Here is a 24,000-nt window from a genome sequence, read left to right as displayed (position 1 = left end):
CCACTGCTCCCTCAGGAGGCGGCGTGACGGATGGGCCTGTGTAAAATTCTGATTCGATTCAGCCCATTTGATAAATTTATCGCTGGCATTTTCGAAATGAAATTAGAGGAACGTCTCTAGGAGCCTGTTTTTCTACAGGAGCTGCCATAAATACACTTCATTTGGCTGGAAGCTGGGAGGGAAAGAAGAAGAAGAAAGAAACTAAAAAAACCGAGGAAACAGGGGTGGAGAAGCTGGAGGCAGATAAAGCAAAAAATGGTAAAAAAAAAAAAAGGCTGAGTTTGAGGCAGGAACACACAGAAGGTCAAGAGATTGGCCAAAAAGAATGACAAAAAGATAGAAGAGTGCTAGGAAGAGGATGGGGCACAAAGAAAAAAAGAAAATCAAAATGTTACAGTGGGGAAAAAATATATATATAAAAGGCCGGAGGAAGGAGTCATAGAGAGAAAAGATATGTGCAAACAAGGGAGAGAAAGACCGGAGCTTGAAAGGGCACCGCTGTGCTAGAGGTAGAGAAAAAAGAATGAGAGAGAGGAAGGAAGAGTTGAGATGGGCAGGGAGAGAGAGGGTATAAGGGAGAGAGAGCGAGAAAGAGACACGGACGTTGTCCGTTGGTTGGAGGTCAGGTTGTAATGAGGTTCTCATGGCTGCCATGCTGTTCTAATGAGACAGGTGGAGATGGCTCCGTTCCCCATACAGAGAAGAGTGCTGTTCTGCTCACATGAAGCCTGTTGGCCGGGACACTCCTTTCATCTCACAACATAGACCCAGCAGGCCAGTGGGAAAAAGCCTGCAGAACTCTCCTCACTATCTCCATTAGACCATCTTGGATCTTTACACCATCATAGGCAAACAGTAATGTACCCTTCAGGATGCCCTAAGATATAGAAAAGGTAAATACACAGTTATACTTTGAGTAATAGTTGTTCAAATCTCAAGCTGTGTATTTCTGAGACTCAAACCGCTTTCATAAAAAAAAAATAAGGCTGTGCAAAAGCTTTATCTGTGGCACACATGACACATTAATGTGGGAAGTGTTGAATACATGAAAGATGTGTAGCTAAATCGCAGTCAGCGGTATGTGACGCCAGCTAGCGATCAATGGATCAATATTTCTTTATCGGCGGTTCAAGGACCCACAAGGCTTTGTTGTTGGAGACGTTGCCATAGAAATAACCCCTTGACCGCTTCCTTTATTCACAGTATGTGTGAGTCATAAAAAAACAACTATTCCCATCTGTCTGCATATTATGTGTGTGTATGTGTGTGTGTAGGTATTTGTGAAAGAGAGTCTGTGTGTGGGTGTTTGTGTTTGTGTTTTTCTTTAGCCTTCTGAGTTTCCATGGGTTGCATTGAATAAGTCTGGATGTACCCAAGTGTGTGACTGCATGTCTCTGTATGGTGACTCTGACACCACACAAAAGGTGCACGCAAAAACACACCAGTTCACACCCATAAGAGTCTCTTCACTGGCAGTCCAAAGTGTGTGCACGTATCCGCAGATGTCTGCTCCCTGAGCTGCAAGATGCTCTGCAAACACACAGACACCTTGCCAAGCCATGTTATCTATGTTACACCAGCATGTGCAAAAACATGTGTGCCTGGTGTGTTCCTATATCAGTTTGCTACATGTGAGGTGTGAGTTTGAGAGCAGGTCGCTCGGACAGCTGCAGGGAGTGCTGGAAGGGGGATGGACGGACGCTAGGGTTGTGTCAGATGAGGCCGGGGTGATGGGGTTGGGGGGGTAGGGAGGGAGGTTGGAGGGGGAATTATTTACGGCCCTCTCCTTCAGAGACGTACGGCCTCTGGGGCTCAGGTCCCCATCCAGCGAGGGCTGCCTGCGGATGATGTAGAGGCGGCTGGCCTATGCTCGCTTGGCTCATCCATCACCCTTCCACTCCTCAGCACGTTTTATGGGGCCTGTCTACCACGACCCGCGCCATTCAGAGCAAATACAGCGCTGTCTGTGTGTCTGTGTGTGCTTTTAAATGGGGTATAGTAAACAGAGCACGTCTGTGTGAGGGCAAACGGGGCGAAAGGTGGAGGTGACTGTAAATAGCGTAGGTAGGGTGACCAGGTGACCCTGCTTTGCGATGCAGTGCACAGCATTTTGTCCCTTTTGTCCCACAGCTCATAATACTGAGATAATGTCCCACTTTTTCAATTTCAAATAAGAACACATGGATGGGTTATTTTACCCATCCGGTTCATGGTTTCTACTCTATTTAGCATCACAACATCAAAAGCAGTAACCTGGCTCATACAGAGGGACCAAAGCTTTTCTAAACCTGGCTTTCATCCAATGGCTGAGAAGAGGGCACTGAAGACGGTCATCAAGAGGCTGAGATAGCCGTCAATCAAACGATGCAGATGTGGGGCCGGTGAACTGCTCTGCTACATCACAAAAAACCCTTTTACACAACCTTTGAAGATAAGGTCAAAGCTACGAGGCGACATCAAAGCACATTATATCCTTTATATAGCAAAAGCTGTAGTCTGTTTCTTTAATGGTGTAACTGTTTCCAGTAGCTGTAGAATTGACTAGAGGACAAAGAATAGGTGTTTATTCAGTTAGATTATGTAGAAGTTATATCAAAGTTTTAGGTTACCTCTCAATGTCCCACATTGCTCAACAGAAACGTGTCTGTTTGCATCTGGTCATCCTTAGTGTTGGGTGAATGTGAAGGTTCTAGTTTGTGCATGTGTGTGTGAGTGTGTGTGTGTGTGTGTGTGTGTGTGTGTGTGTGTGTGTGTGTGTGTGTGTGTGTGTGTGTGTGTGTTTGTGTAATTTCTAGCATTCTTCTGTTTGCACAAAATTAACCCTCAGATGTCAGACAGGACACGACAACACCACCTCATCTGCTTACAAACTTTGATAAAAAAGCGGAAACAATAAAGAGTAAAAAGCAGATGCTTTCTGATTGTCTATTGTGCTTTTTCTCCTCATAATAACAGGGGGGAAGCCAGACAAGCAAGCCTACGTGTTCCTACAAGCGATCATCACCATTTAAAGAAAGTACAGGCTTGGAAAGGAGTGCAGATGAGGAGCTGGGGATCAACTGCAGGCACTCAGAGAGAAGCCTGGTAATGAGTCTGATTTGTGTCAGACCGTTCCTCCCAATCAACCTCAGCACACTGCCAGGTGACTCTCCCGCTATATTAAGCGCACCCACACACACACACGTTCGTACGTGAGCACACACACACACACACACACACACACACACACACACACACACACACACACACACACACACAGAGCATTATTTTTCTTTATTCACCCCTTTTGTAACCATTGTGTTATACTTTTCCAAAGCAAATGTCATTGAGAAGTGAAAATTAGTTTATTCTTTATATTATATTCTTTCACAATGGAACAAATTAGGAAGAATGGAAAAATAACATAATGTCACTCCAGTCCCGTGTTCAGTGCTTTGGCGTATAAATGCTATTCACTCTGTTCTGCTGGTGTGTAATTTAGATCCACTTGCACAATGACTTAAGGAAAAGAATGTTCATTTTTACATGTCAATCACTCGCATTGGTTTGACTCAGTAACAAGAGCCAACCTTAAAATGCAGACACTTTCTCTAATACACAGTCCTTTTCCCCATTCATATGCTCTGACACGCACACACACACAAACACACAAACGTAACAGCCAGTCTCACACATCAAACATCTATTTGGACCTACCTCCTCCTGATGACACCATGGTATCTGTAGAAAACAGACAGAGAGAGAGATAAAAAGCTTAATTTGGACTCTGAAGCACACAGCCAGACTTTCACACCACCATAACAAAACAAGACTGTAGAGTGAACACTACTACGAGGGTAAAGCAAAACAAAAGACAAGAGAAAGAACGAGAGAGGAGGAGAGAAAGAGAGAAATATAGGCAGGAAAAGAGCATCCTTCTCCTCTGTTATCAATTGCCACTTCAGGGACCCCTCACAACAGCCAAGATTTCCAGCCCCCCACCCACAAACTGTAACCCTCTGTACAGCTAACGCTAGCTACCAACTCTGCCCTCACAGTGCATCCAGTAATACACATGCTCCTCAGAAAGCAGGAGGGTGCCACAGACACTTGTGTGTAGGAGGGGTGGGAGGGTTGGATGGCTCAAGTGGGCGTGTGAGGCGTCCAGGCAGACAGCGAGGTCCATGGGGAGGACAGGAGAACAGGCAGGGAGAAGGAGAGGTCAGTGCACCCCCCCGCCCCACCTCCACTCTCTCGCCCTCTCTGTCGCTCTCTCCCGGACTCCTCGGGACACGAGCAGAGTTGTCTGCACACAGGCGGCTGCAGAGACAGCGGCGGCCTTTAGGGGGGAACTCAGCTGGAGAGCAAGTACCTGTCTCCTGATAAACACACTTCCAGGCGTGAGGGGAGGTGAGGGGAGGTGGAGTGATACCGGAGGGAGGAGCGAGGATGAGCAGAAGCGAGAGAGTGAGTGGGTGGGTGGGAGAAAGAGAGAGAGAGGGAGAGAAACAGTAAATTCAGATCATTGCACAGATAAAATATTTACAAGGACACTGTTTGTACACTCCCACTGGTTTCATTTTTATTTAATAAACTTGTCCTGTGGGGGGAAATATAGAATAAAATCACCAATTCCAGCCACCCCCACCCTCCTTCTCCCTCTGACCTCACTATTCCTGCCACCCCAAAAATCCTTGAGCGCTCCTGCACTGGTCCCGAGCCCGAGAGTGGAACTGGCCGTGTCCAGACAGAGGAGCTGAATAATTGAATCCGTTCGGATTTGCACAGGCAGGGTGGGGTGTGATGTGGTGTGGTGTGGTGGGGGATGGAACGGGAGATAATCCACTGCTTTGCCTAATTGCCAGAATAAAGATTGCCTCCATTGTGTCCACCCAGTTGGTATTTATCAAAGCAGCCCTGCGTGTGATTGGGATGAGGTTTTAGAACTTCTGCACGTTGGCTTTTTTTTTTTTTTACTTCCAGCGAATTCACGCCAGCATTGGTCTGCTTGTCATTACACACGGCTGGCTGTTACTGTTGCACTGTCAAAAATGTTAGACTGTCTGTCGAAGCAGGCACAATTAAAATGGGTCTGAGGGGTCTTCTTTTACTTGTTTCTTTTCTGCACAGTGATTTAGAGGGAATGTGAATATGTTAGCCTTCGCATTAACTGCAGCTCACATCGACTCTTAGAACTCACATAATAGGCCCTGGCTTGACCTATTCTGACAATGTTTTAAGTCTAACAGAATCCACATAGAAACCAAACACACACACACACACACACACACACACACACACACACACACACACACACACACACACAAACAAACAGTCTAATCAACTCTAAAAATATAGTAACTGAAAAGCAAGAGGCCTTGTAAAGTCCAGGCCGTTTGAGCTCCCCACCCCACCCCCACCCCCATTGACAGCAACTTTGCACGCATTGAATAATGCAGCAGGCATCTGCGAGGGATGCGAGAGATGTGAATCCTCCGCCGTAATCGGAGCGACGCAGCCAGAGAGGAACGACTCCGGGAGCCAGATGCGTTCTGGCAAGTGCACAGCAGCAGGGGCCAGCTCTCGACATCAACACGAGGAGGAGAGAGGAGGAGAGAGGAGAGGGGAGAGGAGGGAGCTACATTCTAGAGGGACGTTCCACTTTAACTTTACAACATACAGAAAAGACAGAGATAGAGAGAGAGGGGTCCATCACAGAGAGAAAAACACAACACTGAGAAAAAAGGGATGAAAGATTTAGTTTTTCTATTCATGAAAGCAGAGTAAGAAGTGTTTCTCTGGTGTGAGGACTGCTGCTGTTGTATTTAATGTTGAGTTTTAATTCCCCACATTTAATTATAGTTATTAGGATTCAGTCTATTAAATTACCAAAGGCAGAACCATAGTCTGAGTGAAAGTGTAAATGAGCATCTGAGTGTGAGAGAGAGAGCGGGTGAGATAGAGATAGATGGTAAAGGGATGTAAAATGTGTGATAGAGGGAAAGAGGGAGAGATAGAGAGGTAGGGTGGTAAACAGAGGTAAGAACAAGTTGGAGAGTGGGAGAGAAAGTCGGTTTATCCAAGTAGCAAAAATTCATTTAAATATAAATAAGTCTCCAGCCACTACTTCCACAACATGGGCAAATCTCTGGATCTCTACCTAATAGTCTTATTCTTCATATTTAATGTATGCTCTCCATTTGGCAACCAGACTGAAAAAACACACACAAATATACATGCATCCACCAACAAGGAGGGGAAGATAACGACTTAAAAGATAATCGTTATAATTTTGTTTATTATTGAAATCACAATTTTGTATTCATTCCTGGCAGAAAATTGCTTTATACAGCTTCCACATTTCTCATTACTTTTAAGGATTCAGTCCGTAACGTCGGAAGATTTTAACCAAATGTTAGCTGTCCTTTTTTTCACAAAAGTTAAGTGTATCTTTTCAATGGTAACACTGAATTTTAAGGAAGACCATCATAGAAGTTCTGCTTAGAATTAAATTGGAATATGCTTACTGTTCGATTAACTGTCATAACCATACACACTATAAAGCAGGCCATTTTATTCAGAGATTTCCATACACACTGTACATCTAAATTAAACCCACAAGGTAGTACACTATGCCTGGGCTTTGGCTGCTATTCGAGAAAAAAAGCCCATATTTACTTTTTCCCCGGTGAGTGAATGAATTGATCTATTTTCAGAAACATGCAGATGTGTGTTTTTCTCATCATTAAAGACACATGATGGCAAAGTGTGATGAATAAGAACAGGCCAAGGAAAGAATGGGGTAATTATGCATTCTCTAAACACTGCTAAATACAGACAGTGATGGATGGTCCTGAGGAGGCATCCACACTTTCATTTCTTTTATGTTTGTTTCCTTTTCCTTTCTGAATCTCTCCAAAAGACACAAATAACAGCACAGTGGCAGTCTAGAGCCAAGAGGAGATGGGATTCTGCTGTGAGAATGTGCCACAAAGCTTTTCTTTTAGAGGCTAGAGGCTCCAGCTTAAACATGAAATGCAGATGCATACTTTGCATACTAACATGCACCTCTGTGTAATACTAACAGCCCACTGCATGCTACCCACTCGTGCAACCTTCACTGGTCAAGTTCAAGGGTTCAAAAGAAATGGCACCTGTCAATTACAGGGCATGCTCCACAACATGTGGTGTATGATATAACTGTATGTGTGTGTGTGTGTGTGTGTGTGTGTGTGTGTGTGTGTGTGTTGGGGGGTGGGGATTTGTATTTGTGTGTGTGTTTGAGGGGATGTTTATGTGTGTCCACGCACAACCCTTCTTTGTGGATGTCTATAAATCCATCCCAATTACTGTCTATGTGTGTGTGTGTGTGACATGCAATGCAGTATGCCCATCCAGAGATACAAATGCATCATGTATTTACAAGACACAGGCATGTAACCACACACACAAAGACATACACGCAGAGGCGTGTGTATGTTGAATCCATATGAAGGCACACATACACTTACACATGCAAGCACACACACACACACAGACACACCGAAACAACCTAAATGCAGGAGCACAATCGCACTGCATTTCATGCTGTACAAACACACATAAACAGACAAATAGGAAACACAAACACGGAAAAACAAACACATGGAAATGCAAATGGGAACACACACACACACACACACACACACACACACACACAGGCAAACACACACACACAGGCAAACACACACACAGCATCCACTCCAGCCTGATGGCCTATTACTGATGTACACACTGACCCATCACCCCAGCTCTCCAGTCTGATCTGCCCAGCCTCCTACAGCTCACACTTCACTCACTCTTTCGTTTGTTTTCCCCTAGTGCTCCAGAATCTTTTTAATGAGCATGTTGGCCAGGCCGCGGCTCTTTCAATGGCACTGCGCAAAATTGGAAAGAAAAGCGGCAAAAGAAAGAAAACAACTATTATTAAATAAACATACAAGATTCCTATTGTCAGTTGGCATTTGCGCCTAATTACATGTTCTTCCCCTGACCTATATTTCTCGTGGCTTTGACGGCCGCATTTTTCTGAGGTTGGGTTTGTTGTAGCAGTTCATCTGCATACATACTATTAGCCTGACCTCTGTAAAGACAGATGTCTCTCCCACCCACCCCCCGCCCGAAAGCCTCGCACCCACAGAACAAGCCTCAATCGAGGCCCGTCTTCGCCACAGGCTCCCTCCCCAGAGGAGGAGAGAGCTAATGAGCTTCGGGTTCAACCGAACGTCCAAATTCAAAGACCCCCGTGAAGTCTCGGAGGATGGCTGTGGGGATGCCAGGCGGAAAATAACATGCAAATGGCGTCACGGAATGCTTCAAACCACCAAAACGTGTGAGAACGTTGCCCATTTATTTTCCAATTTCTTCCCCTAAGTTAAATGTATCAGAGAGAGACAGAAAGAAAGAAAGAAAGTACAAAGAGAGAAGTAAAGAGAGAGAGAGAGAGCGGGAAACAGAGAGACTGTGGAACTCTTTGTTTCCTTTAGACTCAATGCAGTTAGTAGGCGACCATTTTGATGCAGTGCAGGTTTAGTGAAGGGTTAGAGGAGAAGGGTGAGGCTTGCAGAATGATCCCTGCTGGGGCTGACGAGTGCCTTACTCCCTCCCAGAGGCCTGTTGATGCAGCAGCAGCTGAGGCCAAAGTGTGTGTGGCATCCACGCACACACATACACACACTGTAAAGAGTCTACAGCTGGACTGCACATAGCACAGCTGGGGGACTAAATTGTCAAGAGGAAAGGCATGTGTGAATGCGTGTGTGTTTATGTGTGTGTGTGTGTATTGCTGCGAGTGTGTCCATGTGTTGGTGCGTGCATGTGTCTCCAACTGGCCTAGGGAGCCATGGGCATCAGTTTGGGCAGGTGGCTCGCCAAGACAAAAGGAGGGCTGGGGACCGTGAGCGAGCGAGCGAGCGTGGAAGCGAGCTAGTAAGAGAGGGTGGTGTGGAGAGATGAAAGCCACAGCGCCAGAGGGACTGAGCGGGGGGCTGGTGAAGCAGCTGAGGCTCCCGCTCTGCAGCTGGCCACCCGGAGTGCCTTCACTTGGGCCAGTGAGCTGCGATGAGCAACTGGTCCCTGGAGTGGAACAAGTCATGTAATCGCCCCGCTCCCCTCGGGTCAACTGAGGTGATTCGCAGCACGTATATGGGACCCAGGGATGCAACTGCCCAGTGTCAGGGGGGTATGCAGCAACAATTTTGGCGCCCCCCCCCCCTTTTTTTTTTGCTTTATCCATCTTCCATCCAACCAACTCACTACTCGTAGCCTAGTTCTAACTGCTTGTGTGTTCAGCGGTCACGGCGCTCACGCTCCCTCTTCTATGTCAAAATTCTATTATGGAATCTTAAGAGATGAGGCGCCTACTCTAGCCTCTTTAGTCCTCTAAAATGTTATATAACATTAAGGAAATGCAGAAATTATTTAGAAACGCACAACAGTAGCTATATATAGAAAATACCCCAAACATTTTAATATTATTTTTTTTTTTACCATCGCTTTGGCGCCTCCATGGGTGCGGCGCCCCTATGCGCCGCATACAGCGCATACCCACTTTTTGCGCCACTGATGGGACCGCTGGAGATCAGCTAACTGCTGAGGTTTGTGGGTGTGATGAATGTTTTGGTTTTAGAGTACACTGACACACAGAAACCCACACACAAAACAGACAGACAGACAGACAGGGAGTTATTGACAGACACTGACACAGATATTATCAGATGCTGCAATTTAGACACAGATATTGCCACTGTCTGGCCTACCAAGTTGGCCTTGTTCAGTAAATGGAATGCCGACTCTCTCCAGTGCTGCATGCACGCACGCACACACGCACGCACGCACGCACGAAAGCACGCACGCACGAACGCACGCACGCACGCACGCACGCACGCACGCACGCACGCACGCACGCACGCACGCACGCACGCACGCACGCACGCACACACACACACAGACACCTTTATTATGCCCAGTTCAGAGTTAGTCATCCAACTGGATCGGAAAGCTGTCTGTCGCCCCCCATTGACCTTGTTAAGTTGTGGCCTTATAACGGGTTGTCCGGGGAATAGCTTTAATTAAACCAAACAAATTGTGTTCGATTTTATACCAGTCATGAACTGAAGAGTCCACAAACCTCATTGGCACTTGATCAGGACAAATGAAATAAACATCAGCCCAGGGGCCACGCGGCCCAGACTAATGAATGAGTCCGTGCTCACATTCCAGTGGGTGTACAGTCTATGCATTGGATAATATCAGGCATTAAGAAAATTAGATGTCTTGCTGCAATATCAGTGTATCGACTTCTGCACACTGTAAGGCTCAGAGTTGAGCCCCTTACCAAGAGATCCGCTTTGGCATGGGCCGACTGACCTCTCCGAAAATAACCTTATCATCAGTCAAGCCAATAAGCTCAGGGGTGTGAGGAACATGCAACCCCAGGGGCCTCCGACCTCTAACCCCTGTGGTAATGAGGCCAATAGCCCCTAGCGATGGTATGATTGCCGGTCAGTGAGGCTGGAGGCCCCAAGGGGAGATTCAGCTAAACCAGTGAGCTCGCAAGCCGTCCTGTCACATTAACACAGGATCAAGTCCATCATTAGGCAGTCGCCATGAGGCCCCAGAGGGCCCTGAGTAGAACACACACACACACACACACACACACACACACACACACACCCACACATATACACACACAGGTCCAGAGACACCCATTGAGGGCAAATATCGAGGCTTTACTGGCCTAGCAGTCTCTTCAGCCAAAGTTCAGTAAAACCAGTAATGAAGAATTTAATGGTCAAACCGTGTCTCTATAGATATATCTCACAGAGGACATGCGGTTTTAACAGAGGGCACAATTTGTGGGGTGTGAATGAAAAAACTCTGGTGGCTTGAATAACAGATCAGAGATCATGACCTACAAATGATTTGTGAACTAATTAATTCATTTACAACTGCCGTATGTGAGCCACATGCTTAACCCTCATCTCGCATTCTTAAATCAATGCACTGGTAACGAAAAAATCAATCCCAATTATCTTGCAACAGGCCTGTCCTCTGCTGACCAGGTCCTCTTTGTGCAGAATGAGTGTTAAAGTTATAAATAGTACACTGGAATATGTTCTAAACAAGAAGTGTACTGTCCAATGAGAATATTTTGGATTTGCCTAGAATCTGCCAAAACACATTCGGCGCAGTCCCTGTACATGCAATACATCTCAGGGATTCCTGAATTTTTCAGAACCTTAGAAATATTTTATGTCTAGAAGTTTCTGTGTTGAAACTGTCAACGAGGTCTTCGTGTCTGCCGTAAGCTGCTCTGCTCACCACCCGGCCCTCCCAAAAGCTTTATTTATAGAAGGCCTTGCACACAAAATAAGAATGAAGTGTTGAAGCATGTCAGGCAGTAGGTAGGGTGGTCTGTACAGCTTGCTCTGGGAAAGTTGCGCCACACACTGTACCATCAAAACAGACACAGATGCCTTTCCGGCATACTTTCTGGTACATGGTGGGAAGCAGCTATGACTAAGCGCAATAGACTGGCAGCTTGACTGAATCCTGCTATTTTCTCTCTTTTTTTCCCCACTTTCATTTCTCCCCGACAACAGGAACATAATGACCTCCTTGGTGAGACAGCAGGAAGACATCAGACATAGATTTGATTAGCCCACAGTGTCCGCACCTCGTTGACGTCAGATAATGCAGTTGTTATTTAGAAGCCCATTCCGGCTCTGCGGGTCTTGTTTGTGTGTGTGTGTGTGTGTACGTGTGTGTGTGTGTGTGTGTGTGGGTCCAGCTTGTTAAGACCGTCCTCCAGTGGGAAAGGTCACCGCCGCCGCCGCTTCCCACCAGATGACGGCCGGTGCAAAAAACAAGACGTGGCGCCATTTTCTTCCCCGTCGAGCAAGCACTCAATTACATGGCCCCAGCGAAAGTTCAGTGGCGTCGAGACCCTTCTCTGGGAGAAACGCTCCGCGAGAAGACCAAATTAAAGAGGAGACGTGGAGGGGTCAGGCATGTTTCAGGGCCACCCAATGACATGCTGTGGACGGAGGCCTCTACCGGAGGAGCAGGCTGCGGTTCAGAAAACATGAGTCTGACTGCATTCTATGCTGAATACAAATACATGTTTTCACATAGCATACATGCAAAGCCCTTCATTTCGTGGTATTGACGGAGGTGTTCTAAGTCCTGCACCAAAAAAAAACAGCTGCATGTTTAATCCCCAGGACTAACAACTAATATAACTGTCATTCCACAGTGACTATAGAGACATATCTGTTTTTAATTCTGGGGCCGTATTCACAAAGAATCTTAGGGCTAAAAGTAGCTCATAAGTGGCGAATTTAGGAGAAACTCCTAAAAATAATGGGCGTATCAGTCTTAAATTTAGGACTCCTATTTTATTTTACTAAGAGCAATTCACAAAGTATTTTATCCCTAAAAGTAGCACCTAAGTCTAAGACAGCTTAAAACTCCTCATGAGGACTCCTAAGTCACTAAGACTTATTCACAAAAAATCGTAAGATGGCTGCAGCCAACTTGGAATTGATAAAAGACATTGCTTAAACAGTGAAGGTATTAATATTGTCGTAGAATTAGCGCGGGATGTAATGACGCCTTTAAACAACGATGTGTCCCGAAGTGAAATGTTTGGAAACATAAAGATAGCCTATTTGGCTTCGCGGAAAACGCAAATGACGACACTGGGAATCATCAGTCAGCCGTTTAATTAATTAAACTATCAACGCACTGTAGACCCCACATCATCCAACAGTTTATCCAGTTGCCTTTGGACAATCGCCAATTACACAAGATCAAAGTAAATTCCATGGCGATCGCAGGAATATCCAGTGACGGGACACACATTACAATAATTGCCCCATCAAAAGATGAGGACGTTTTCGCCCACCGTGGCCTGGATGTACCGATGACTCGTGCATTTCAACGGAGAGCGGTCTGCAGCAGGTTTTTGAGAACTTACCAGCTGGATGCCGCTGGGGTGACAGTGGCTATTGGTCCTGGGACCAGTAGGCTTTCGCTTAGGCTACGTTTCACGTTCGTTTCGCTTGAAGGGCCGTATGTGCTGATATTTGAAGTGGTCAAGGGCTGGAAATATAATAGCCTAACAGTTTGCTGGGTGCTTTAATTATTACTGCCTTGATTACATGCAATTGCCATATTTTATATTGATCGCTTTCTTTTTCTCTTAACGTGCAAAGTGTCATTCCCGTTGGATGCACAAACTTGTCATCATGCGTGTGCATTCTGCTAACTGCACTGTCCATAACTATTTAATATGACTTAATTTGAAGCCTAGCTTATTCTCTTATTTTCAGTTGATATAGTGGGATTGTTAGAGGGACGTCACGAATGAGTTTTTAATGAGAGAGCCTGTCAACAACCAATCACCGTCCTCACCCCTTCTAAACTCGTGCATGAGAATCGACGTCATCCATAGCAACGGTGCTTTTATCTTAAGCTTAGGAGTTTGTATTATCCTTAGTATGAGTAGGTCTCAGAGGCGTTGTGAATCACTTTTAAGAAATTACTCCTACGTAAAATGTTTTAGCGCGAGTAAGGAGCACTCTTAGTGGTAAGATAAAATGCTTTGTGAATACGGCCCCTGGAGTCCATTGGGCATCCAAAACGATACAAGCTGAATATTTGGTGACATTGTTTCACTCAAGTGCCCTTCTATTTTTTTTAAGTGTTTATTTTCTTCCTCTATTTGCTCTAAACACATGCCCATGAAACTATCAATTATTCATAACTGGCATGCTCTGACAGAATGCACCCCCAGTCTTCCCGAGCAGGAAAGGGGTAAAGAGGCAGAGAAGGGAGGCATTGTGTTTTAATTAGATCTGCATTTCAGACAGTGCCTGTGCTACACTTGGGAAGTGTAGCTCTCTCTCTCACTCTCATTATGTACTAATGAGTTGTCTATTAATGAAAATGGAAAACATTTATTGTGCGAGCACAACGGGTTCAGCTGGATTAATTATTGCACTTGTGTGGCAAAATGGAGACTGAATATAGAGAGAAGCATCGGCGCCTGGCAAAATGCACATTATTCGCTAGGCAACAGTTGTCAAGTGTGGTGATGGCCCCTACGGAAGCACAACAGCAAAACACTAAAATGGGAGAAAAACACTAAAATGGGAGACATGTTCCACTAATATTACACACACACAAGACTAGAGGGAAGGCAGTGTTTCGTGCATTAGCACGTACACACACACTCTCTTGCTCTCTCGTGTGCACACCCCACACACACACACAGCTAATTGCACCATTTACATGAGCATCCTGTGATTGAGCTTTTGTGCAGCACAAAGCAATAAAATGCTTTCCCAGACTAATTACGCCGCAGCCTCTCTGAGACTCAAAGCATCTCCAGCCATTCTCACACTCTGGCCATCCTGTCAATAGCACAAGTCACTGGCCACGATCGATACTAACACAACTAACAAAGGCGTCTCTTATAAATGTAATAACATGTATAAAAATCCAATTCCATGAGCTTAAATTACATTCCGCCGTAAATAGATGGAGAAGATGCAACCCTGAGCTGACACATCACACATTTATCACACTCTCATACGAGACAGAAACGGATGAATGGATGACCTCCATCAATATTGCTTTACTTTACCCTGCCTATTTCCATGCAAATTGTGATAACATGAGAAAGATGAACAGGTATCTAGACTGAGGGAGGCCTACAGAGACAGACACAGACAGAGAGAGAGAAGGAGATAGAAAGAGAGAGAGAGAGAGAGAGAGAGAGAGAGAGAGAAAGAGGTTAGGAAAAAAGGTAGGTACTGTGCCTTGGGTATTGTATGGACAGTGGATGTGAACTAGCAGTAACCCGACACAGAAATATGCTTCAGAAATTCAGGCATTGGCTGTCTAACAAAGAGCAGTGAAAGTTACCCTTGGCTTAAGAACCCAAGTCCATAGACTAAGACCCATAATGAAGTATGAAGCACAGTAAATGGTTGTCCAAGGCCATCTCCTGTGGTCATCCAATAGACTGAAATCTTAGCGTATGCTTGAGCTTTCACGGTCCGAGCAGAAAACAGAGTACAGTTAGTTCTCAGGGCATGCGTTTGATTGTTAAACATGTCGAATCGATGGGGACATCTGGCTTACAATCGGTCCTGGTGTAAGTCTTCCTCCACAGCTTAAGACCTTGGTTTTGTATCTCCGCTCATACTGAATGCAATTTGTATTTTTTTTCTTGAAATAAACAAATATATATATATATATATCTTTTACAGCTAAGGTGATCTGGACCTCCATTGGGAAAATGAGCATCAATTTCCTACAACTATATTTGTTGTCAAAATGATGCTATTTGGACCAATCACGGTATTTGTTTACTCGAGACCATAATCAAGACAGCGAGACAAGCATGTGTCTGTTTGGTGTGTGTGTGTGTGCGCGCAGGTGCCACACTGCATGCTTACACACACCTCACAAAGAGCTAAACATTATCATATTGTGTTCCTCAATTTGAAATTGGGGAATATCGCGACTTTAAGGTACTCATCATCACACATGATTTTCATCTTCTTGAGTGCTGCTTACATCTGCTGTGTGTTTTTTTCTCTCTCCATGGTAATAAAGTGCTCTGTGGTTATGACATCACAAAGACAAGTGCATTATTTGTAAGCCTTTCCATCACACGGCTCTTCCTTTGAATCAATGTTGATGAGCTCCCGAGACCGAGCGGCATTTCGGCTGATTACTGCATTCAAAATGAATTCACCGACACTTTTGGACCATCCTGTTCGCTGTATGCAAGGCATTATGTGCTTGGCCAGAGTACCCTTGACCCTGCCCCATTTTGAAAAATATCCAATACATATTTAACAAGAAACAATTGCCCCCCCCCCGTGCTTCAATCACTGCAAATGGCACCCAAAAATACTATCCCTTAGATGATATTTAATCATCTGTCCCATTTCTGCTACATGGAAAAAAGCTCAGAAACCTCAATATTTGTGTAAGTAATATTTACATAAGGGCTTACAACCAAGGCATGGGCATTATAAATAGGACCTCAGTAGACACAGTAGTTATGGCCCTAGAATATGTAGCAGAGGCAAAATAAATAATCCTTACCCAGGATTTAAATTAATAACAGATTCTCATGTTTCACACAATGAAACCCACTCCCACCAGCACCATGAACCACATTGGAGAAGTATGAAAAAAAAACAGTGATATCAAAACTGTGATAAACCAGTCTTGACAGAGCCAGATGCTGTTTGCTGTGTATAAAACTGACTGGGCAGGGTGCAGAAGAACACCCATCTTGTGCAGTGGTGTAGGGATCAGCATTTCTTTTGTGCAATTTTTCTCGATGTCTGCTCTTTGCAGCAGTCTTATTAAACATGGCAGCGTTCCCACACAAACAAGGGGAGAAAAACAATACCTGTCATCCATTTCCTCTTCTCCTAGGGAGCCATGGTCTCTATGATGCATGTGATACCCCTATCACCTGTCAATACTTTGAGGAAGCTCACCGCATGACAAAAGAAAATGCTGGCTTTGTCTTTTTCCCCCCCCAGAAAAGCAGCATGTGTAGGAAAGCACTGCATGAAACAGATCCATATTTATGTCATACGCCAAACTTTCCTCTGTTTTCTCTCTAAGCTTTTGAAGACTATTGGTGAGCAGACATAACAGTGAAGCAGCTCAACACAAATTGTTGATCAAGATATCGGTGATCTTTAAAAGTGGGCTCACTTCCAAGTTATCATACATATAAACTTTTGTAGTACTATATGCTATTTGTACAGATGTGGCATATGTTTGTACAGATGTTCACATCTCTGAATGATCGTTGTTAAATTATTAATATATTATTCTTAAATAATTGTGTTCTCTATAGAGAAGGCTGATTAATTCTGTAGATTTTAACACTGTGTGTGCGTTTGTGTTTGTGTGTGTGTGTGTGGGGGTGGGTGGGTGTGTTTGTCTAAAACACTGCTGGCTTTAATTTTCTTAATCTTTGTTTTAAGGAGAGATTACAGATGGAACATAACTCCCGTGAGAGTCCTTCTTATGGTGTGAGTGTTCTTTTTTTTCCCTAGACATCTTTATTTCTTGAAGAACGCGACAAAAGAAGACACTTGAGGAACTCAACTTTCTGCAGTGCTACAACAGCTTGTTGACAGAGGCGATAAGTTAATCACCAGGGTGATAAAAAAAAGAGAGAGAACAAGTGGACGACGATGATAATAAGGCGGAGAATGGCGATAAGATGAGACTTTTAGCAGCCAGCTGGAGAGAGAGAGTGCGAGAGAGGAAAGTGGGAAAAAAACCACAATGATGAGACAGAAGGATGGGGGAGGAGTTGGGGGTGTGAGATGAACGATAACGAAAATGAAGAGAAGGGAAAAGGGGTAAACAAGGTGAAAAGAGAAAGACTGCAGAGTAAAAAGGAGGGCAAATGGGACGGGAGGGGCGGATGGGAGAGGAGAGGAGAGGAGGGGAGGGGAGGAGCTGCACACACTCCGTCTCCCTCTCGCGGAATGGTGGATGAGCCGCTGTTGATGGCGACCTGTCCTCCTGGCCTTATTTTAATCCATCAATTACCACGGAGCATGACGTTCTTATCCAATCTGCCTGCGTGACCGTGTGTGTGTGCGTGTGTATGTGTGTGTGTCTGTGTCTGTGAATGTGTGTGCAAGCGTGCATGTGGCTGGGGACGTGAATAATCGACCATCACGACGCATCATAACATTCAATATCGGAGAGATGCAGCAGGGCCGTTACCCATGGCGACGTGTCAGTCTGCTAGTTAGGGGGTAAGCGTGGCACATCTGTTGGTGCTTTCTTGTGTTCTTTTATGTACACTAATCCCGGCTTTAGAGAAATCCATTATCATAGATGTTCCCCAATCCTGCTTCGCACACATTTAAGGTAATGACCCGCAGGCAGCATAAGCTTGGTCAAACAGATTTAGACCACAGGAAAAACTGCCCCGTTCAATGGTTTGTGTGTATATGTGTCTCTGTGTGTGTGTGTGTGTGTGTGTTTGTTGGGGGTGATTTTATTGACAGCCTGTTTTTGAAACCCCTGTAACAGATCACATCAGAACGATTATACAACACAAGTGTAAAGCTTTTAAGCAAATGGCAGTTGTGTTTGATTACCAAAATGGCACTGTTGAAAGTGAATGCAATCATTGCAAAAGCCATTAAAACCTTGTCATTAATGGGGCCGCTGCCAAAGCAATTAGACCCTCCTGTTTTGCTCCTGGCAATGAGGAGGCTAATACAAAATATTAGGCCTGAAATGAAAAAGGCTATGCCAAGCAAAAAACTATGTGAGCTGCATTCTCATCGAGGAGACTGTGTGTGTGTATGTGTGTGTGTGTGTGTGTGTGTGTGTGTGTGTGTGTGTGTGTACGTGTGTGTGTGTGTACGTGTGTGTGTGTGTGTGTGTGTACGTGTGTGTGTGACGAGGAGAGAAGTCTGACATTGTTTGATAAGTTTGACATTGCAGAGCATTACGGTGCGGGAGGCTTTATTAAGATTAGAGTGTTTGTGTGTGTGTGTGTGTGTGTGTGTGTGTCTGTGTGCCTGTGTGTGTGTGTGTCTGTGTGTGTGTGTGTGTGTGTGTGTGTGTGTGTGTGTGTGTGTGTGTGTGTGTGTGTGTGTCTGTGTGTGTCTGTGTGTCTGTCCGTGCGTGTGTGGATTTGCTGCAGTTGCTGTTTGGTGTCGCGTGGTTAACTGCAAGCTCATACACCTGGTTTCAGACCATCCATGAAGCCCAGTGGACCAGTTCTCTTCATTCTCTATCATTTAATAAGACTGCGTGTGGAGCGAGGGGCCAGTTTGTCGGCCAGTGTGCTGGTCTTCTCTGTCGGACTGACTGATTGGGGATCAGTTGGATAGGATACTCCCCACATCACCCTGCTGCTTCTCCCCCTTACACTGGCTTTGCTTTCCGGTCCACCTGCTCGACTCACTTTCATCCTTTCAGGTGAACTGAGACGCAGCGAGGGACTCGCGGCGGTGGAGGATTCCACAGCTGTGAGCACCACTGCAACTGGGACTCCTTCCAGAACACTGGCAGTGACAAAACAAAAACTGAGTATGTGACATGTGCAAGCACCCTTAATACGGCGCTTGTTTAACCGACAGTTCACCCGCTATGAGATCACCTGTCGGGGAACAGGGACGACCGGTTGGCCTGTGTTTGACTGTAGTGTCAGAGGAGATGAATGGAATGGAGCGGAAGTAAACGGAGATGTCCTAAAAAGCAGGTAAAAAGCACTAGGCTTTCTTTTGGTTCCACTAATTACTTTCAGGTTTCAGTTACGGGCAGAGGAAGGTATGGACTGAAAGGAAAGAGAGAGAGATCTTGGATGCCCATAAGAGAGGGGGATGGGGGGAGTGGGGGGGGGGGTTGGTGGAACTGGGCTGGAGCAAAAACAAAGAAAGATGGGAAATTATACGAGAGCAAAGTAAAGCATGAGCATTATTCCTGCTGAAAATGCAGTGGAGCTGAGAATGCAGTGCTCTGCGCAGGTACCAGTCCGTGGGTTATAATGAGGCTCTAATGGCTGCTACACTGTAATGATGAGGCAGAACTCCGAGAGGAGCACAAGTACAGAGAGAGAGAGAGAGAGAGAGAGAGAGAAAGGGAGAGGGAGGGGGAGAGGGAGAGAGAGAGACAGGGAGAGAGAGGGGGAGTGGGTGGAAGAGGAAACTGAAAGGTAGTGAAGGTAGAGAACGAGGGAACAAGACAAGAGAGAGAGAGAGAGAGAGAATGGCCACTGGTTGAATCCCATTAGCGGTGACGGTGGCGGTGGCGGCGAAGGTTTCAGCTCTCTCCCACCCCTTCCACAGTGGGAGCAGTGGGTGAGAGGAGGATGCTGTCAGATACACATTTCTAATGATGCATCCGCTTCCTGGCGCCTTTGTCTCTCGGCTGCCAGTGCCGCTTTAATCCACAGAAATATGATTTACTTAATCCACCACTGCAACTCACTCTAGCAGCAAATTGGAAGACATGCTCTGCACTATTATACAGATGCTGACTCTTTTTCTCGCTCTGTCTTTATGTTCTTGTGTGTGTGTGTGTGTGTGTGTGTGTGTGTGTGTGTGTGTGTGTGTGAGAGAGAGAGAGAGGCAGAGAGTGCATGTGTGTGAGAGTGTGAATGAGTTCATCTATGTGTGTGCATATCAGTGAGACGGGGGGGGGGATTGATGTGAGTTGGAGAAAGATAGAGAGGGAAGAAGTTGGAAAGAAAGAGTATGGATGGAGAGAAACTGAGGGACAGAGAAACAGACAGATAGTGTATGTCCATTTGCTTGTTTGTGTGCGTGTGTGTGTGTGTGTGTGTGTGCGTGTGTGTGTGCGTGCATGCGTGCGTGCGTGTGTTTCTGTGTGTGTGTGTGTGTGTGTGTGTGTGTGTTTGTGTGTGCGTGTGTGTGGACAATGTGTGTTTGTCGGCACGGTGCATTTGTCTCCCACTGAAGAGTGCCAACACCGTCTCTGAATAGAAAGCCTCCCACAGGCCTCCTGTAGAAGGGCTTTCAAGTGCCATGCTGTGCTGCGCTGTGCCATGCTGAGGTCCTCTACACACAGGGCCGGGTGAGGAACGCCAGCGTTAGCCTTGCCCAGTGTAGTAGGAGAGAGTGTGTGTGTGTGGGTGTGTGACTGTGTGTGTGTGTGTGCCCATGGCCCTGACCAACACTGCACTCATAACTGGGCTCATCGAACAAAGCAAAGGACAGCTGAATACCACAACTCTCAACGAGCGCTCTGATGTGACGACACAGCTCAGCGCTTCTCTAATCACTCTTTTCCTTTCCCGATCTCCCTTGTTCAGTGGGTACTTCTCTGATGCAAAGTACATCAAAATAAACACAATATGCACATGTACATCATATGCAGAGATGTTGTTGCATTCTCTTTCAGTCAGTGAAAGCTCTCGCTCAACATGGTCTTTGACATTACCTACATAACAAAGCCATGTTTGAAATGTCCTTCAGCTATGACCATGGCAAAAGACTTTTCAGATATCTCTCTTTTCCTGTCATTTTGAGGCTTAGAATAAGGAAATGCTTGGTCAAATAATACAAACAACACCACAAAAGAGGCATCCTCCATTTGCCAGCAGGCTCTGTAGTATGTCGTCTGACTATCGGCAGAATCAACCACGCCTGCTCTGATCAATAGCCAATTGAGGCTAATGGTGAGCACGGTGCATTGATGTTGCACTGCTCTATTGACTCTGGCCTTGAGGAATGACAGCAACGCCACGCGCCTTACAGGCCCAGCAGCCTTGTGGTGAAAAAGGTTTATTTGCAGAGAAACTTTTCCTCCCCCTTTATTCTGTAAAAGGTGGTCTGGGTATCAATACTGACTCACAGGCAATTATCAGAACTAAGAAAGAATAAAAAAACAGCAACAAATCCAGACCAGGCTGGCTGCAATTAAAAAAGTATATACAGTATATATATATCACTTTGTAACCACCAGTTGATGCAATGCAGGGAGCCTAGTCTTGGAAGCAATGTTACATGGAAAATATACAGAAAAGGAACCTCAATGGAAACACTTTTCAGTACAATCATACAAAGTGGACAATGCAGCACACACTGTTTCACTCCACCTTTCTCCCACCCAGTTGGACCATTTGCATCTCTCTGTGTGCTCAGCTTCCTTGGTCTCTGCGGCCTTTCATTACGGCACCACGACCGACAAACTGGAGTCTCTGTTGTAGCGACACACAAGCATCAACCAGACTCCCAGTTGACCTTGGGTTGCCAGTGTTACCCAAACATACCTTCCACAGCGCCATCTCAATGCGCTACTGCTGGCCTTTGTGCTGGAAACATTCAACGGTCTAACTCAGTTTTTCAAAGTCTACAAAAGGAGCGTTTAGAAACTCTCCAGTCAATAGAACGAGAATTCTAACGACTGAATCACGCACTTGGCATCCGACTGAGAGATAGCGATCCTGCAAACACACACGGAGACACGAACCAGATGTTCTCACGGCACAGCTTCCTGACTGGGGGCAGAAGGCGGCCTATCTGGCATTTGATGCAGCAGCCCACCCGTTTTCCTGGTGTCATCGCCACACGGCAGTCTGCCGTGTCCTTGACAGCAGTGACATGATTTTTGCATACAGTCAACTCGAAGATCACGGGGTCTTAGGAACGGCGATGAGAAACATAACAAGAGGTGAAAAAAAACAAGGGATTGAAGGGAAGCCCATCTGTCAAGGCAATGTATAAACACATCCAGAAGCGAATATGAAAAACAGATTTGGGGAGGGAATGATACCGGAGTGTTCCAATACACTCCTTTTCCCCCTCCTCTCCTCTCCTCCCCTCTGCCCCTGTTCCCCCATGCCTCTCTGACCCAGTTTATCGAGGGGGGGAGCGTTCAGTGCTCCCAGTGTAGGGGTAGGGGTAGGGCAGGGTAGGGTGGGGTTGGGGAATTGGGGTCAGCTAACAGTGGTTCCAGGAGCTGAAGGGGGGAATCATGCCACTGTGGGTTTCAGCTTCCCAACACCTTCACACCCCCAAATCCCTCAAAGCCCCACCATCCACAGACACACACACACACACACACACACACACACACACACACACACACACACACACACACACACACACACAGACACACAGACACACAGACACAGACACAGACACAGACACAGACACACACACACACACACACACACACAGACACACACACACACACAGACACACAGACACACACACACACAGACACACACACACACACACACACACACACACACACACACATACACACACACCACACACACACACTCACCTATAAGCACACACACAAGCCACTATTCCCCCTACAAACCCCTCACTTCACACTGATAAGCCCCCTCAAGCTCTCCTCAGCACCCCCTCCCTCCCTCACCCCATGACTTATGGCTCTCCCCTCAAACACAATTCTCTTGTTTCTCTAAGCCCTGACGCCTCTCGGCTCCTGTGCGCCCTCTTATCCACATGCCCGCAGGACGGATGGATGGATGAATGGTCAGATGAACAGCTAGATGGATAGAGAGACAACAGGATAAATGAGGGGAATAGATGGAGGGGCAGCCATGATGGATAGCTGCCACCCATCCCACTGTGAAATTAATGGTTCTTGACTGAAGGGCCAATATAAAAAATGGCTGCTCCTAAAAAAAAGCACCCAGCATCTGATATGAATAGCACTGATGTGTCTATGTGTAGAGAGAGAGAGAGAGAGGGAGAGAGAGAGAGAGAGAAAGAAAGAAAGAAAGAAAGAAAGAGAGAGAGAGAGAGAGAGAGAGAGAGAGAGAGAAGTTAGGGAGAAGGTACAGTAGCTATCCTCCCTGCAAGCCTAGCTCAGCTGCCATCTTCGCTTGGTGTCGGCAGGTCTCATTAGTGAAGACGAAGAGCAGAGGACAAGGCTGAGCAGGGCACAAGGTCGCCCGCATACATCTACATACACCGTACAAGTGTCAGGAAAGAAAACAATTACTCAGCTCGCAGCTCCTGGCTCCTATAGAAACCCACTGGTCACCTTGGTGATGGGCGGTAAATTACATGCCTACAGCTGCCTGTGAAGATATGTATAACCATTGGACAGAGATCACTGCCTTTTCTATCATTCCCTCGGTTACTGTTAATGGAAAGACAGATCTAGCAGAAAACAAGATAGGAGAGGATGATATAAGATACACATATATTGTCAGATATCTCTGAATGTTTGATATAGTTAATTTTTCCTCTCTGTATGTACATGTGTTGGGTATCAGTCAGGTTGGGCCAATTTTGCTTCTCTGTGAAGCATCACAGCCAAGCCCATTCTCACCCTGAGGCTCTACTATCGTACCACAAGAGGAAGATCACTGCCAAGCTCTCTTGCAGAGGTCAGTGGGCTACAGTTCTTTTGTGAGCGTAAGGCAAGATTTGCAAGAAAAATAAGTCTATATTGTACTGT

The 24,000-nt window shown here is 45.8% G+C and overlaps 1 protein-coding gene across 1 annotated transcript in view; it reads right to left on the bottom strand.

The window, feature by feature from the left end:
* Nucleotides 1-24,000, bottom strand: part of LOC308377008 (cadherin-4-like) — a gene marked incomplete at its 5' end in the record, with an annotated part of 304,531 nt that overhangs the window by 183,414 nt on the left and 97,117 nt on the right. Inside the window, one exon of the mRNA XM_080853540.1 lies at nt 3,697-3,720. Within this exon, the coding sequence (XP_080709666.1) occupies nt 3,697-3,720 (24 nt within the window). The remainder of the gene's footprint in view (nt 1-3,696; nt 3,721-24,000) is intronic.

The sequence above is a fragment of the Sprattus sprattus genome (assembly GCF_963457725.1).
Source record: "Sprattus sprattus genome assembly, chromosome: 16".
Lineage (NCBI taxonomy): Eukaryota > Metazoa > Chordata > Actinopteri > Clupeiformes > Clupeidae > Sprattus > Sprattus sprattus.
This window is presented reverse-complemented; position numbering and strand designations above follow the sequence as displayed.